Source organism: Aquarana catesbeiana, linkage group LG03 (genome assembly GCF_042186555.1).
Source record: "Aquarana catesbeiana isolate 2022-GZ linkage group LG03, ASM4218655v1, whole genome shotgun sequence".
Lineage (NCBI taxonomy): Eukaryota > Metazoa > Chordata > Amphibia > Anura > Ranidae > Aquarana > Aquarana catesbeiana.
This window is the reverse complement of record NC_133326.1, coordinates 635,602,044-635,616,022: the sequence shown is the minus strand read 5'-3', so window position 1 is coordinate 635,616,022 and position 13,979 is coordinate 635,602,044. Positions and strand designations below refer to the sequence as shown.

The window sequence follows — 13,979 nt, the reverse complement described above, 5'->3', positions numbered from 1 at the left end:
TTTACAGTTTTCCCTATTTACTATACTGCAATCTTGAGAAACAGCGAAGAGGGAGAAGTTAAAAATTTTCATAACATGAAATATACAGCAAGCATACAAAATGTTACAGAAACGGAACTCTGGAAGCTATGCTCCAAAAAAGAGAGAAATGACCTAGTCACTAGTATTCATTGTGGTGTCCAGATGATCTTTTTCCATTAGTGACTTACATAGTTAGTCTGGTTGAAAAAAAGACACAAGTCCATCTAGTTTAACCAATAAAAAAGTATATACAACCTACAGTTGATCCAGGCAATGACTGTTTATGATCATTTTCTCCTCCTTTGTTTAGACTTCATTTACATGTGTTTATATGCGTGTAAATCGCATGTTCTTAGACACAGATTTTTGGACTCGGTTATGGATCTGAAAGCAGCTAATGTTTACTCACCTATGTGAATGCCTCCATTGAAAACAATGTGGCTGTGTTCAGATCCGTAATTAACCACTTGACCTCTGGAAGATTTACCCTCCATTTAGGCCAATATGTATTCTGCGTCATTTTTGGTAAAAAAAAAAAAAATTCCAAAAAGTGTATATTGATTGGTTTACATAAAAGTTAGGGTCTTCAGAGTATGGGATATATATTGGAATTTTTAATATATATATTTTTTATACTAGTAATTAGGGATGCACTAATACCAAGCATTTGAATGTGTATCGGTACTCGCCTAAATGCTCCTGATACCGAAAACGATACTTTGCGGTCAATACAAAATAAACGGGTGCAAATAGCACTGCAAAGAGTCACATGCTATTTGAACAGGAATGCAGTGCAATTCCTGTCCGAATCACATGCGATTTCCCCCACTGCTCGCGCGTGTGTGTACACAAAGGGATTAAAGCACCATCTAGTCAGGTTAAATAATGTTAGAACTCTCAGTACATATCTGAGAGGAAATCAGGGCCGCTGGAGATGTAGAGGCGGCCCACCCCCAAGCTGACATCACTTCATCCCTATATCCACGGGGTCCCGGAACTTCTTCTTTAGCAGCCCAGATTTGGTACCAGATATAAACTGAGTTCTAACATTGTTTAACCTGTCTAGATGGCGCTTTAATCCCTTTGTACACAAACATACACACACACACACAGGAGCAGTGGGGGAAAATCGATGATCAAATCAAATGCGATTCTTCGCAGTGCGATTTGCGACAATTTTTTTTGCATTGATGCAAATTGCACTGCAAAGTATCGGTACTCGACTGAAAGTATTGGTACTAGCACTAGCCGATAAACGGTATCCGTGCAACCCTACTAGTAATGGAGGTGATAAGCAACATATAGCAGTAATTGCGGCAGACAATCTGACACTGTGGGAACCAGTGACACTAATACAGTGATCAGTGCTAAAAATATACACTGTACTAATGACACTGGCTGGGAAGAGGTTAATCATCTAGGGCAATCAAAGGGTTAAATGTGTGCCTAACCAGTGTTTATGTGTAAACAGTGAGGTGCTTCTACTAAGGGATGTGCTGGATTTAGTTCCCTGCTTTGCAGAGAAACAAAATCCAGCACATTCCCGCTGAGAGGACAGATTTATGCCATGATTACATAGGCAGATCTCTGTTCTGTCTTTCTCCTCATCGATCAGTGGGTGCCGGTGGTCATCCATTGGCACGCAGTTGCTGATCAGTTTGTGCTGTGACCAAACACAGCACAAGCAGCTGGCACCCTACCCGGAAGTGACGGATCACATACTAGGTACGTGATCTGGCACAGGAGAGCCACTTTGCCGCCATATAATGGCGCTATGCGGTTAGCAATTGGATAGAAAAAACACTTGTATGTGTGTTTGTTTTTATGACCGTGGGAATGAAGCTTGAATGTGCAACCTAGTCTTATTCCTTTAGCAGAGATACTGAGTAGAGCCATGTTATAATCATTAGTTCTGCCTACAAAACAAACCAATGTTTCCAAAAACATCACCCTTCCAGATCACACACATGACTATAAAATGTCACTAGAAACATTGAGATATCAAAGAGCATCTTACTTGGCTTCTGTTCTCTCCATTGCTCCCCTGTATAAATAGATGAGACTGGAGAAGTGGACAAGGAACTGTAAAATCACAGTGAGGATGGTGTATAGGTTGAAGATGTTGGGCAGAGGACGTTCCCTGGAGAGGTATTTAAGAGGCTGAAATGAGAGGGGAAGAACATGAATTAATCAGTTACAATAGCCAAAAATGTAATATATTGCAGGTCATCAATCTTTAGATGTGGTTGTTTCATTAGTTTTGTTTTTCATACTTTTTTTCCTTCATTTTTAATCAATGAATCTGCTAGTAACACATTTAGTCCTAGCATGACAACTCAACCACCTTTCCGTATCAGGACAACAGAAACAAGACAGGACCACAGACCTCCACCCTTCTTTTATTCTTCATAGGAGAGCTAACCAAGAACAAATGTAAAAGACAACAGTCATCACAGGCAGTGATAGTACAGGAAAAAAAAAAGTACAGGAAGTTACCAGCTCTCAAGATTTTGGCAGATCAAAAGATGTTTTTTTTAAAAAAAAGATAACAAATTCCTTTCAATTGCATATTTAACAGACCAAAAGGATCCAAATAAACAAAGTTTATGTTTAGGGTTTAGCAGCAGTAGGGTGTTTTAGGCCGTGTTAGGCCAGCCATAGACTGTTCAAATCTCGGCCGGTTCAGCAGAAATCGGCTGAGATTGAAACCATTAATGGGCAGGCTGAATGTACTAAGTTGAACGATCGATCAATTTGGGTACAACCAGCCTGCCACATTCGCTTGCGATTATCGCAAGCGGCTGCTATAGCTGCTACTGATGATCACTGTCTTCTCCCGGCGGGGACGGCTTCCCTGCCCCTTCGCCGGGAAAGACAATTGCTCGGCAGGAGGGATTTCCCTGTCAACACTGTTGATTGGGGAATCGTGTAAATTATTTCCCTGCAATGAAAGAAATTCAAACCATCTATGACCTGCCTAAGTCAATGATTAATGCAGAAAGTTTGTAAAATAACTTAGATCCCTTCTCCATGCTTTATACATTTCTAAAAAATGGTTCAGAAACCCACATATTTACACACAAAGAAAGGGGGAGCAATGACAACTACGGGTATTTTTTTCTTGACACAATTGAATGGTAAATGCTATCAGAGGCTATACCTCAGTCGGGAAGGGGTTACAAGCATTCATTGGAAAGTTCAGGTTTAAAAAAAAAAAAAAAAAAAAAAAAAAAAAAAAAAACCATCTGCCAGGTAAATCTGAAATATTGTATATTGTATGCAATTAGCTTATGTTATCCACTTGCAGCCAATAAATTGTGTACTAAAAGCAGATCTTTATGCTTTTGTTGAGTCATTTTACTGCTATGCTGTGAATAGTCTGGAATATTTTGACCAGGTGCTTTTGAGGTCTAGTGACAAGACACAAGTATATGAATCAGAGGTTGACAACCAGCCCTCTCCCCCATCTCTAGCTCATACAGGGAGAGACAGTGAAAGACTGAGCAGGCACATATAGTCACATCGTACATTAACATCCACTCACAGTACATATCGCAGGAGTAATTACCTGAGTGGAGTATTACTGGAGAATAATTTTTGCTAACAATTCTTTGTGCGAATAGAATAGTTACCCCTTTTACAGAAAGGAATGGCCACAAGATGTAATGGCATTTACTCGGTGAAAGAGCCATGTTCTGTTAAAGTGGGGAGACTATTCAGAAAAACACAGACAGACACACCTTGGAGCGGGAGATGAAGAGAAAGCAGCCAGCCAAAAGAAGCCCCTGTAGTGTTGCTTGAAAGTCGCTGAACTTCACCCCCTCCAGATACAGAACACTCTGTCCATAGGCCAAGATCAGAGCATTCAGTGCCAGAATTTTAAACATCTGTAGCGTTGTTACCAGAGTGCAACGACCTTGCTTGATGACATGGCAGACTACGAAGAGGGAAGAAAAAGAAAAAAACATTTTTATATTGTCAAACTCCATCTAGGACTAGGTCTTCAAACTTCTTATTTCTAATTCATCAGTCTTCTCTATAGGAGTCATTAAACTGGGAAAAAAAACCCACAATAAAGTGGAGTTGTTGCCCATAGTGATACAAAGGGATTCAGGTTTCATTTTTTCCATGACACAGAAGTTGAATCCTAACAATCCCAATTTTGTACTCCTCTGGTCTCTAATTTTAACCACTTCAGCTCTTGCACCTGTACACCACTATGGACCACAGCCATTCTTACATTTCTTCTATGGGCTGATTTTTTTTTTTTTGTTTTTTTAATGGGCCTCTGCAGGTTTATGCCATAATGTGCTAGCATGCACACATACTAGCCTTATTATAAGCTTACCCGTAGGTACAAGTGTATAAGACTTTGCCTACCATTTTAAGATAACAAATACTACAAGATTTCCTACTGGCTATTAATACTGTGTTGCAAAGACATTTATTTTTTTTCTGCGTCCTTGAGGATTTGCTCCACAGTGCCTGTGGCAACATAGGCCAGTGAGGGTTTGTTTTAAAGCTCCTTTACTACTATTTAATATATCATTACTTGACTGCCGCATAAAAAAAGCACAGAAGCTAAGATCTGCATGATGACTGTTACTCACTGCACTGGATAGAGGACAGCTTTGACGTAAATGGAGCAGCAATGCTCGCATCTCCCAGCTTGACTATTTGAACCTGATCCTCCTCCAACTCCTTTAAGACTTGACTGATCCTCTCCTAAAGAAGAAGTAAACATAGTGAAAAAATTAAAACCTATTCAGAAAAAAAAAAAAAAAAATACTAAGCCTAAACCCACTTCCACTCCTATTTTAAGCCTATTCTAACTACCCTGTAAAAGGAAAGAAGTCTATACTTACCTATGCTGAGGGAAGTCCAATCACACGATCTCGCCAGCAGCTGGCTTTGGTGTAGAGGAGAGATCGCCAATAATGGCTGCAGAGCCTGGGCGATGTAATCAACAATAGGTTTACTATGGGGCAGCCATTGTCGGCTGTCCCCCTGCTACACTGAAGGCGGCGCTAGGACTTGATCAAGTGACTGGAGAACCTTCAGCATAAGTATAGGCATAAGTATAGGCATCTTTCCTTTACAGGGTAGTTCTAATAAGCTTTGAATGGAGCTGGGAGTAGGTTTAGGCTTAGTTACAATTTTACTGGAATTACACAAACTAAACCCATCAGAAAACTGGACAATTCAAGCTTATTGCAAAGAAATATATGCAAAAATATTGAGTAGTCCCTAAAGTAAAGCCGGCCATACATGCATATAAATTCAGTTGGTTCAGCAGGAACCAGCCAAGATTAGATTCATGTCTGGGCTGGCTGATTGTACCCAAGTCGATCCATCTGTCAACTGGGGTACAAACAGCCTGTCGTATTTGACATGCGATTACTGCCGGTGGCTATAGCCACTGTTCCTTGGATGGTAAAGAAAAAAAAAAAACACAGGAAATATCCTTTAACATTTGCCACCAAATGAAGGTCCAATTTATGCTAAAAAATAAATAAAACACGCTAACTGCAGGCAAGCAATCGTTTTACCTTCAGGCATGAAGGGGTTAGTCATACATACAAAGGCTGTTTTATACAGTGTTCTATAATACTAGTGCACATGCAGTGTATTCTACATTTAAGCATGCCTCTGGTGATAACTGTCACAGCTGCCAGTGTGCTTGTGTCAGCTCTCAACCCATTTTCAAACACTCAATAGGTTGACACTGTATAGTTGGACACACGTGTAACATGACAACTGCAGATCTAAATAGGGGCTAAGATGGCATTGTCAACGAAAAAAATCTACCTGAACCCTAACCTGCCTGGAGCGCAACAGATTAAGACCATTCATCAATGATTCAATGTACTAATGAGTCAAGAACACAAGCCCTGCAGTGTACCAGCATCTGATAAAGATGAAGTGATCGTGATCAACTGTCTGTAGGTAAAATCTGCTTGGGCGAACTGGATAACCATCCAGGTCCTTCTGTCAGATAGCTTTAATATGAAATAATTGCAGACCATAAAATCAATGTGGCTTATCTGAGCTCTGAACTTACCCGTTGTAGAGCATGCTGTTCCTCTCGTTGTGACATAATTCTGTTTTTAGCTGCTCGGGATGTGGGCTTGATTGAGTTACTGGAGTGTGGGGGCAGCGGTCTGCCGTCACCAAGCACTTCCCGTTTCGGCTTCTTCTTCTCTGGCAAACGCTCTGGTGCATTGGCAAGCAAGGCCACCCCTGAAATATTTAGCATGATATCTTTACTATCACAAAAACAGACAATGCAAGAGTTTATAAACTAAATAGGAAAGGAGAGAGGGTGGAAAGTGCATTTGTAGAAAGGATCAGTCCTGAACACTTACTACATAAACTATAATCTATTCAAAATGTACAATCCAGTCCAAGTAGAAAGAAAACTGTATGAAATGCATGAAGGGTCCCATAATCTACCTACACAGGGCTTCTGGTTTCCAGCAGTGCTATACATTCCCATTCTTATCCACAGTGTGAAGCTTCAAAATATTAGATAATTAGGAGGCACAGCAAACTCTACAGCCACACTAGGCTCTCGTGTCCAGAATACTACTCGTAGCCAAATGCACAATTTAAAAGCACATTTGCTTACCCAAGAGGTCATTACGTGCAGTCACATGTTTGACTTGCAAACATCTGCAAACTGCACAATGAGGCACATGATCAACTTATTTCCTGCTTCAGCAATTAGGTTCTGTTCTCTTCCTCCAGCCTGCTTATTGGACAATCAATAGATATCAACAATTCTGTCCAATCAGCAGGGAGTTGATACAAGAGAAGCATGCTAGATCAGCAGGTGGTATGGTGGTCACAACACTGGATAAAGGTCATCATTTCTTTGGCAGTCAACCACTTCACAACCACCCTAGATCAGTTTACTGCTACAGGGCGGCCGCTGTGTGCCAGATCACGTATATACACACGCACGTGATCCCACACTTACGGACAGCAGGCGTGAATGTGCGCTGCCGCCGGCTCGCTCTAGCTAGGATTATGCACAGAGGGAGCCGATCAGCGAGTACCACAAACTTGATGTCCGCCGACACCCGCTGATCAATCGTTAGAGGCAGAACGGCAGTCTATGTAAACAAGGCAGATTGCCATTCTGTCAGTAGGGAAGGTATGGATGTGTTCCTGCAAAGCAGGGACAGGGATTCATGTCTTCCCTTATTAAAAGCACCTCTCCCACAGCACACAAACACTGGCTAGGAACACAGTTAACCCCTTTGAGCGTCCCTGATATTAACCCCTTCCCAGCCAGTGTCATTAGTACAGCGACATCGTATATTAGCACTGATCACTGTATTAGCATCAATGGTTTCCAAAAAAAGTGTCAAAAGTGTCAGATTTTTCCACCGCAATATTGCAATCCTGCTATAAGTCGCTGATCGCCGCTATTACTAGTAAAAAAAAAAAAATTAAAATTCAATACATTTATCCCACAGTCTGCAGACGATACAACGTTTGTGGAAACTAATCAATATACACTTACTGGTATTATTTTTGCAGCAGAATACATATTGGCCTAAATTGATGAAGAAATAATTTTTTACTTTCTGCTTTAAAACATATCCAATAAAAAAAAAAACAAAACAAAAAATGTAGAGGTGATCAAATACCACCAAAAGAAAGCTATTTGTGGGGGAAAAAAGGGACATAAATTTTATTTACAGTGTTGCACGATCGTGCAATTGTCAGTTAAAAGTAACGCAGTGCCGTATTGCCAAAAAAATTGCCTGGTCATGAAGAAGGGTAAATCTTCCGGAGCTGAAGTGGTTAAATAAACTATTTAGCCATTTACCAGGAATTCCTCTATATTTATTATTTTGTATGACATCTGAACAACCACAGGCATTAGGAAGGGGCAGCAAAGTTTGTAAAATAGAGAGAAAGATTAACCTAGCCATTGCATTCAAGACATAATGAAAAGAAGAACAAACAGAAGTCACACCCAAGAAACCAAGTGGTCTATTTTACTAAAAGCTGTTACTATAGTGCACAGGTAAAGTCCTCTACTTACCCACATTTGCATGTTTTAAAGCACCCACATCGTTGGTCCCATCTCCACACATCAATGTGATGTAGCCCAGCTCCTTTAGACTGGTAATCACAAACTCCTACACACAAGGACAATCAATCAAAAACGTGCAAGAAAAAAAAAAAAAAAATTCGCAATTTGGGTTTACAATTTCAGAACAGATCTAAAGTCAGACTATTAGCAGTGTTTGTCTAAGCTTTGGTTAGATGTTTGACCATTTAAATGAAAATGTGACCATTCCTTTCATCTGCCAGGAGTGAGAAATGCAAGTCCGCTGTAAATTCCTACTCAGACAGCTGAGCCAGGAACCAAAATTTTTACATGTAAGAAAAACGAGAGAGAGACAAATGCTCTTCCATACCCAAAACATGTATTTCTTTTGCTCCCAGAGGATAACAAGAAAAGTGGGGGGTTAAAGAAGGGCAATTTTGTGCTGATAGAAGACTGAGCTTCATTGAAAACCTGTTGCAACAGCCTTTGCTAAATGCTTGCAATGTATAGAACTGACCTGAAGATGTTTGTCCCCCCCCCTCCCCCCAAAAGCAAAAGTGGATATAAACCTTAAAAGCCACAGGAGATAGGCAGCGCATGAAATTCCTATTACATGCGAGATCACTGGTCACCAACAAACCAAAACTGAAATATCCATAGTGGCTGAAGTTCACCTTTAGTAAAATGTTACTAACCGAGCAGCCCCCGCACACCCCCCTGTGACAGTGGGCCGGAGATCTTATCCCTGCACCTGCTGTCACAATTTAAAAAAAAAAAAAAGTGTGGACGTGAGGGACTCCACCCACCTGGCAGCATCATTCGTTCACAAAGTTTTGTGAATGGGAGAACTACAACTACCATCAGCCATTGCAACAGACGGCTTGTAAGTTCTCAATGAACTGCCAGGGCACTGATGAGCGCTCTAGGTAGTTCTCAGATTCTTCCCGTCATTCAGTATCTGCCTGCCTGTATAAAGTATGGGCAGACAGCTATACTGACAGTCTACAGGAGCCTGAGACTGCACCCGTGATCTGCTTTACAGCATTCTAATAAAAAAAAAATATATGCACATTTTTTTAACCTGCAAAAAGATGTGCATTTATTATGTCTTTTTAAAAAAGGTAAACTTATCCTTCAATAAAGATAGGACATAGGTCAAATCCAATTTGTAGTCAAGTGTGAAGAAAAGATGAAAATAAGACATTCACTTACTACAAAATTAAATAAAAAGCATTTAAAAATATATATTTTTTTTTACCTTCTGCTTTGGGGACACCCGGGCAAACACCTGGGTGTGCGGAATAAGTGCATTCAACAGATTCCCTCTTGTGACTTGCAGGTAAGACAGACCCTCTCCAGTTAGGCATAGGTAGTACTTATCAGTGAATGACTTCACAGAATCGGGGAAGGCTGGCAAGGACACTGTGCCATCGATAGACTGCCACACCCAGCTGGCATCTGAAGACAGACAGTAGAAACATATTTAAAATATTGAGTAAGCAAGATTTACGGTAAGTCCAGAAACTATGCAGAGTTGCAAAGGTCCTCAATGTTTTGCTTTATAATGAAAAGGACAATTCTAACTTATTAACATAGTAAAAAAATCCATGCATAAATAAGATGCATGTCAAGTGTCATTTATCCAAATCATGGTACAGCTAGGAGTAGTTAGTCACATGCAGCTGGACTTGTTCTGTAATGTTGAAGACATTTCACTAATCATCCAAGTGGGAATCTGACTGACAATGGGGAGGAAAAGGCGCCATTCAAAAAAAAGTAAGGGTGATCTCTGCAGGTCAGGACTTCAAACACCCTAGGCCTAGGGAGAAAAGCCATTCCTCCCAGGATAGCGACATGTACAATTTGGACAAAGGACAACTGGTTTGTACAATCTGTGAAAGAAGCCTTCAATGTTAAACTGAACCACCACCGCTGCCTCTCACATACTGTATATCTTTTTACCATTTATACCCCAGCAATTTACCCCAACAACTTACACCTTTAGCCATGTAACACCCATCCCAGAATTAGTTACCATCCTAGAAATAACCATGATAATCCACTTGTGTATTTAAAACAGGTTGGTTTAACAGACTCACACCTCCTATCATGTTCTTGGGCAATCAACATATGTCTTGCCAAATTATATGACACCATGGTGATTGGATGAAGGTTCACACTGATGTGGTACGGAATTCCCAGTGAATTCTGTGTGGTTTCCGCACTGCATCAAAATTGCACCCCATTCATATGAACCGCTGTGGGTGTGTATGTTAACTTAATGACACCCGAAATTGGTTTGGAAAAGGTAGGATGATTTGTAGAATCGGATTGCATGGGTGTGAACACCCATGTGATCCGATACTGGTGCTGCAAAAAGAAAAGGGTCCTGCACGATTTTGCAGTGTGTGGATACAGTGTGCTTTAAGCCATACTGAATGAATGAATGGCTCAAATCGCACTGCTGTAGAATCACATGTGATTTGAACAGGAACGTGGTGCGATTCCTGCACCGCGTCCAGTGTAAACTGGGCCTAAAAGAGAAGTATGTTAATTAAAAAAAAAAATTACTCATCTAGGTGGATGCAGCATCGATCTGATGCTGCATCTGCCCCTTGCTGCTTCTAAGGCTAAGAACTGAGTAATCAAAGTCCGCTGATCGCTCAGTTCTCATTCTTTACTGAACAGAGAGCCGGTGACTGTCAGTCACCGGCTCTCTGCTCCTCCAGTGCTCACTGTAGCTCTGGGCTGTGGAGGGGGCAGCTTGCGTAGAGGCTGATCCAGCTGTCAGTCTAGGCATCTGGGTAGATCCCAATACAGTCGGGATCTTTCCCGAGTCTGGACCGACTGATTGATATCAACCAACAGCGGGCTTTAGCCCACTGTCGGCTGAAAATGGGTCACAGCAATGCAGTTCATGAGAAGTATAGCCAAAATAGCTTTGGTTGTACTTCTCCTTTAATGTGGCTCAGCTAACACAGTGTAACTATAAATGTTGGAATATGTTCTAACACGTATAACTGAGACAGCTACTTGGGGAAGTGGTAAAACATGATAGAACAAACTACTACAAGGCATGTCCATCGACATACATTTACCAATCAGCAGTCAAGATCTGTCAGCCATACTTACCTAGGTGGATGTAGCATCGGTCCAAATGCTGCATCTGTCCCCCGGCGCCTCTAACACGGAGAACCGAGTAAACATTGCCGATCGCTTGCTTCTCACAGCTCCTGCGAGCTGTTGTCAGTCACCACTCTTATCTGCCCCCTCCATGCTCACCGGAGCTCTGGGCTGCGGAGGGGGCGAGAGCGGCCAGATTAGGCTCTCAGAAGCTCGCTGAGAGGTTGAGCCGGGTACCGGTCCAGGGATCTAGGCGGATCCCGACTCCATGGTCGTGATGACGCCCGAGCCTGGACCGACTCTGATGTCAGCAGAGTGTGAACTTCAGCCCGCTCTCCGATAAAAACGGGTCATAAGAGTATCAAACAAACTGCACTCTTGTGATCCATAGAAGTACAGCCAAACAAGCTTTGGCTGTACTTCCATTAATGAGCTCTGCTAATAAAAACAACTTCAAGGTTTAAATGTAGCTCAAAAGGTACGTTTTTTTTGTTTTAAATGTTCCAATGTCCCTCATACACAATCACTTACATTCTATTTACACACCAATGTCATTCTGTAAAGGGAAATTTTATAGCACAAAACAGTTACACACTACTTAACTTAAAAAGCACTGCAGATATCACTAACCTTTCAAATCCTGTGTAGGCTGTAGGATTAACGTGTGCTGTTTTTCAATAAAACTAAGCTCCTGAGCCACATGACAGGCAGTGAGTGGATTGTCCCCAGTTATCATCACTATCTGGGAAACAGAGAAGAGCAGAGGGGTCACATTTACCCAAATTCACATTAAAATGCTGAAGGCCGCTTTAAAATGAGAAGTTATAACCATTACTAAAGAATTGTGTACAGCAAGAAGCTTGACTGTTACTCTGATCTCAGAGTCAGTACTGTATGTGGCTTCACCTGATGAATGTTTGTTTTAAGTTACAGATAAACAAGTTTCACACCTTTCTCTTTATAGATCTGTGCCCCTGCAGGTAAATGCTTTCTGCTTGAAAAGGCCTTAAAGTCATGGCTATATCTTGACATTTCACATCCGATACTTGAATTTTTCAAAGTGCTGTAGTGCATGCTAGACATGATCATGATTAAGTAAAATAAAACCTTCCTAAGATTGGTGCATTCATCTGGCAGTGGCCATTGCTTTTTGCTCTACATGAGCAGCATCACTGCTATGTCAACATGCTGTGCTGCATCGATTGCAATGTAAAACTGCACTTTCCAGAATGCACTGCAACACTTGTCTGAAGACGGGCTTGTGTCTTCATAAGACAGATGAGAAGCTTCCTCCCCCCTTCAGCACTGACAAGATGTGAGAGTAGATAGGAGGTAGAGAGCGGGCAGAATGGTGACATGACATGGTAACGTCATCCATTACACTTATAGCCCTTGCGTGGAATGACATTCCAGATGGTGCCTATGCTGGGAGAATATTGTAAAAGCATTGCATGAGCGTAGCCACCATACTATGGGAAGGATCTTTAAATGTCATCTGCTAGCAGAATCAAGACACTTTTATGCAATTTAAAGAAATAAATACAATTCATTATACATTACATTGTTTGAGAAAGCGATGAAACATTTATATTTACGTTTCACTTCTGATCAGAGATACACTTTAAATTCCATTTTTCTATCAGTAAAAATGCTGCTTCCTGTCCTCTTATGCTTGCAGTGTTGGCAGAGCCAAGTAGCAGCAAACACTCCTCAACTCAAGTACTCCTATAAACTTGTAAGGTAGATAAAGAGAAGGGGGTGTCTGACCAGGTCTGTTACTGAGTGCTGATTACTAAAATCACCAGGGCGAACGCTGATAACTATTGAACTGCACAGGCATATCTAGACACCCTGCACAACTGCTGTAGTAGAAACATGGAGGAAAGACTATAAAATAGAGGTGGTTGATATAATGTCTATCTGACTGCCTATCAATTTCTGTGACTAACAGGGGTTTAAAGTCAGAAGAGTAACATGAAAGACAACTAGCAGAGGTGGGAAAGCAGACCATCTAAATAACTTACAACCAATTAACACCTTCCCGCCCGACACAGTGGGGTGACAGATCGCGCTGCTATCTTTCCTACAGACTAAATAATAAACACTGATTTGGGTTTTTTTTCACCAAAGAAATGTAGCAGAATACATTTTGGCCTAAATATATGAAGAAAGATTTGCAAAATTTTATAACAAAGAAACACGCTTTCAAAATTTTTGGTCTTTTTTTATTTAGCAAAAAATAAAAAAAAAAGTGGTGATTAAATACCACCAAAAGAAAGCTTGATTTGTGTTGATTTTTAATATGGGTACAGTGCTGCATGACCGCGCAGTTGTCATTCAAAGTGCAACAGCGTTGAAAGATGAAAATTGGCCTGGGCAGGAAGGGGGTGAAAGTATCCAGGATTAAGTTACAGTATATCAGTTATCAAATTACTTGATGTCAAATCCCTCTTGAACTTCTACTGTCCCAACACCAATTACACAGTGCATGCACCTAAGACACCTAAAAACATATCTTACATGGTGGGATGCATTCTGGATCTCCTTGATAACGGCTTTGGAGTCAGCTTTAAGTGGGCAGGAGACCACAATAAAACCAGCAAACCTCAGATCGCACTCCAGCGTCTCCCGCTTTATTTCACGTATCTACAAGAGAAGACAGGTACAAGCATATGAAAGATTTTTTTTATTTCATTTTTTTAGTCAGTGGGGTTTATTTACTAAAGCTGGAGAGTGCAAAATCAGTCTCACTTCTGCATAGGAACCAATC

At 41.0% G+C, this 13,979-nt stretch overlaps 1 protein-coding gene across 1 annotated transcript in view; it reads right to left on the bottom strand.

The window, feature by feature from the left end:
• Window positions 1-13,979, bottom strand: part of ATP13A1 (ATPase 13A1) — a 69,545-nt gene that overhangs the window by 6,129 nt on the left and 49,437 nt on the right. The window contains exons 16-23 of the mRNA XM_073622518.1: window positions 13,730-13,855; window positions 11,840-11,951; window positions 9,345-9,544; window positions 8,078-8,174; window positions 6,083-6,261; window positions 4,632-4,746; window positions 3,762-3,958; window positions 2,039-2,181 (exon numbers count right to left, since the gene is read on the bottom strand). Of these exons, the coding sequence (XP_073478619.1) occupies window positions 2,039-2,181; window positions 3,762-3,958; window positions 4,632-4,746; window positions 6,083-6,261; window positions 8,078-8,174; window positions 9,345-9,544; window positions 11,840-11,951; window positions 13,730-13,855 (1,169 nt within the window). The remainder of the gene's footprint in view (window positions 1-2,038; window positions 2,182-3,761; window positions 3,959-4,631; window positions 4,747-6,082; window positions 6,262-8,077; window positions 8,175-9,344; window positions 9,545-11,839; window positions 11,952-13,729; window positions 13,856-13,979) is intronic.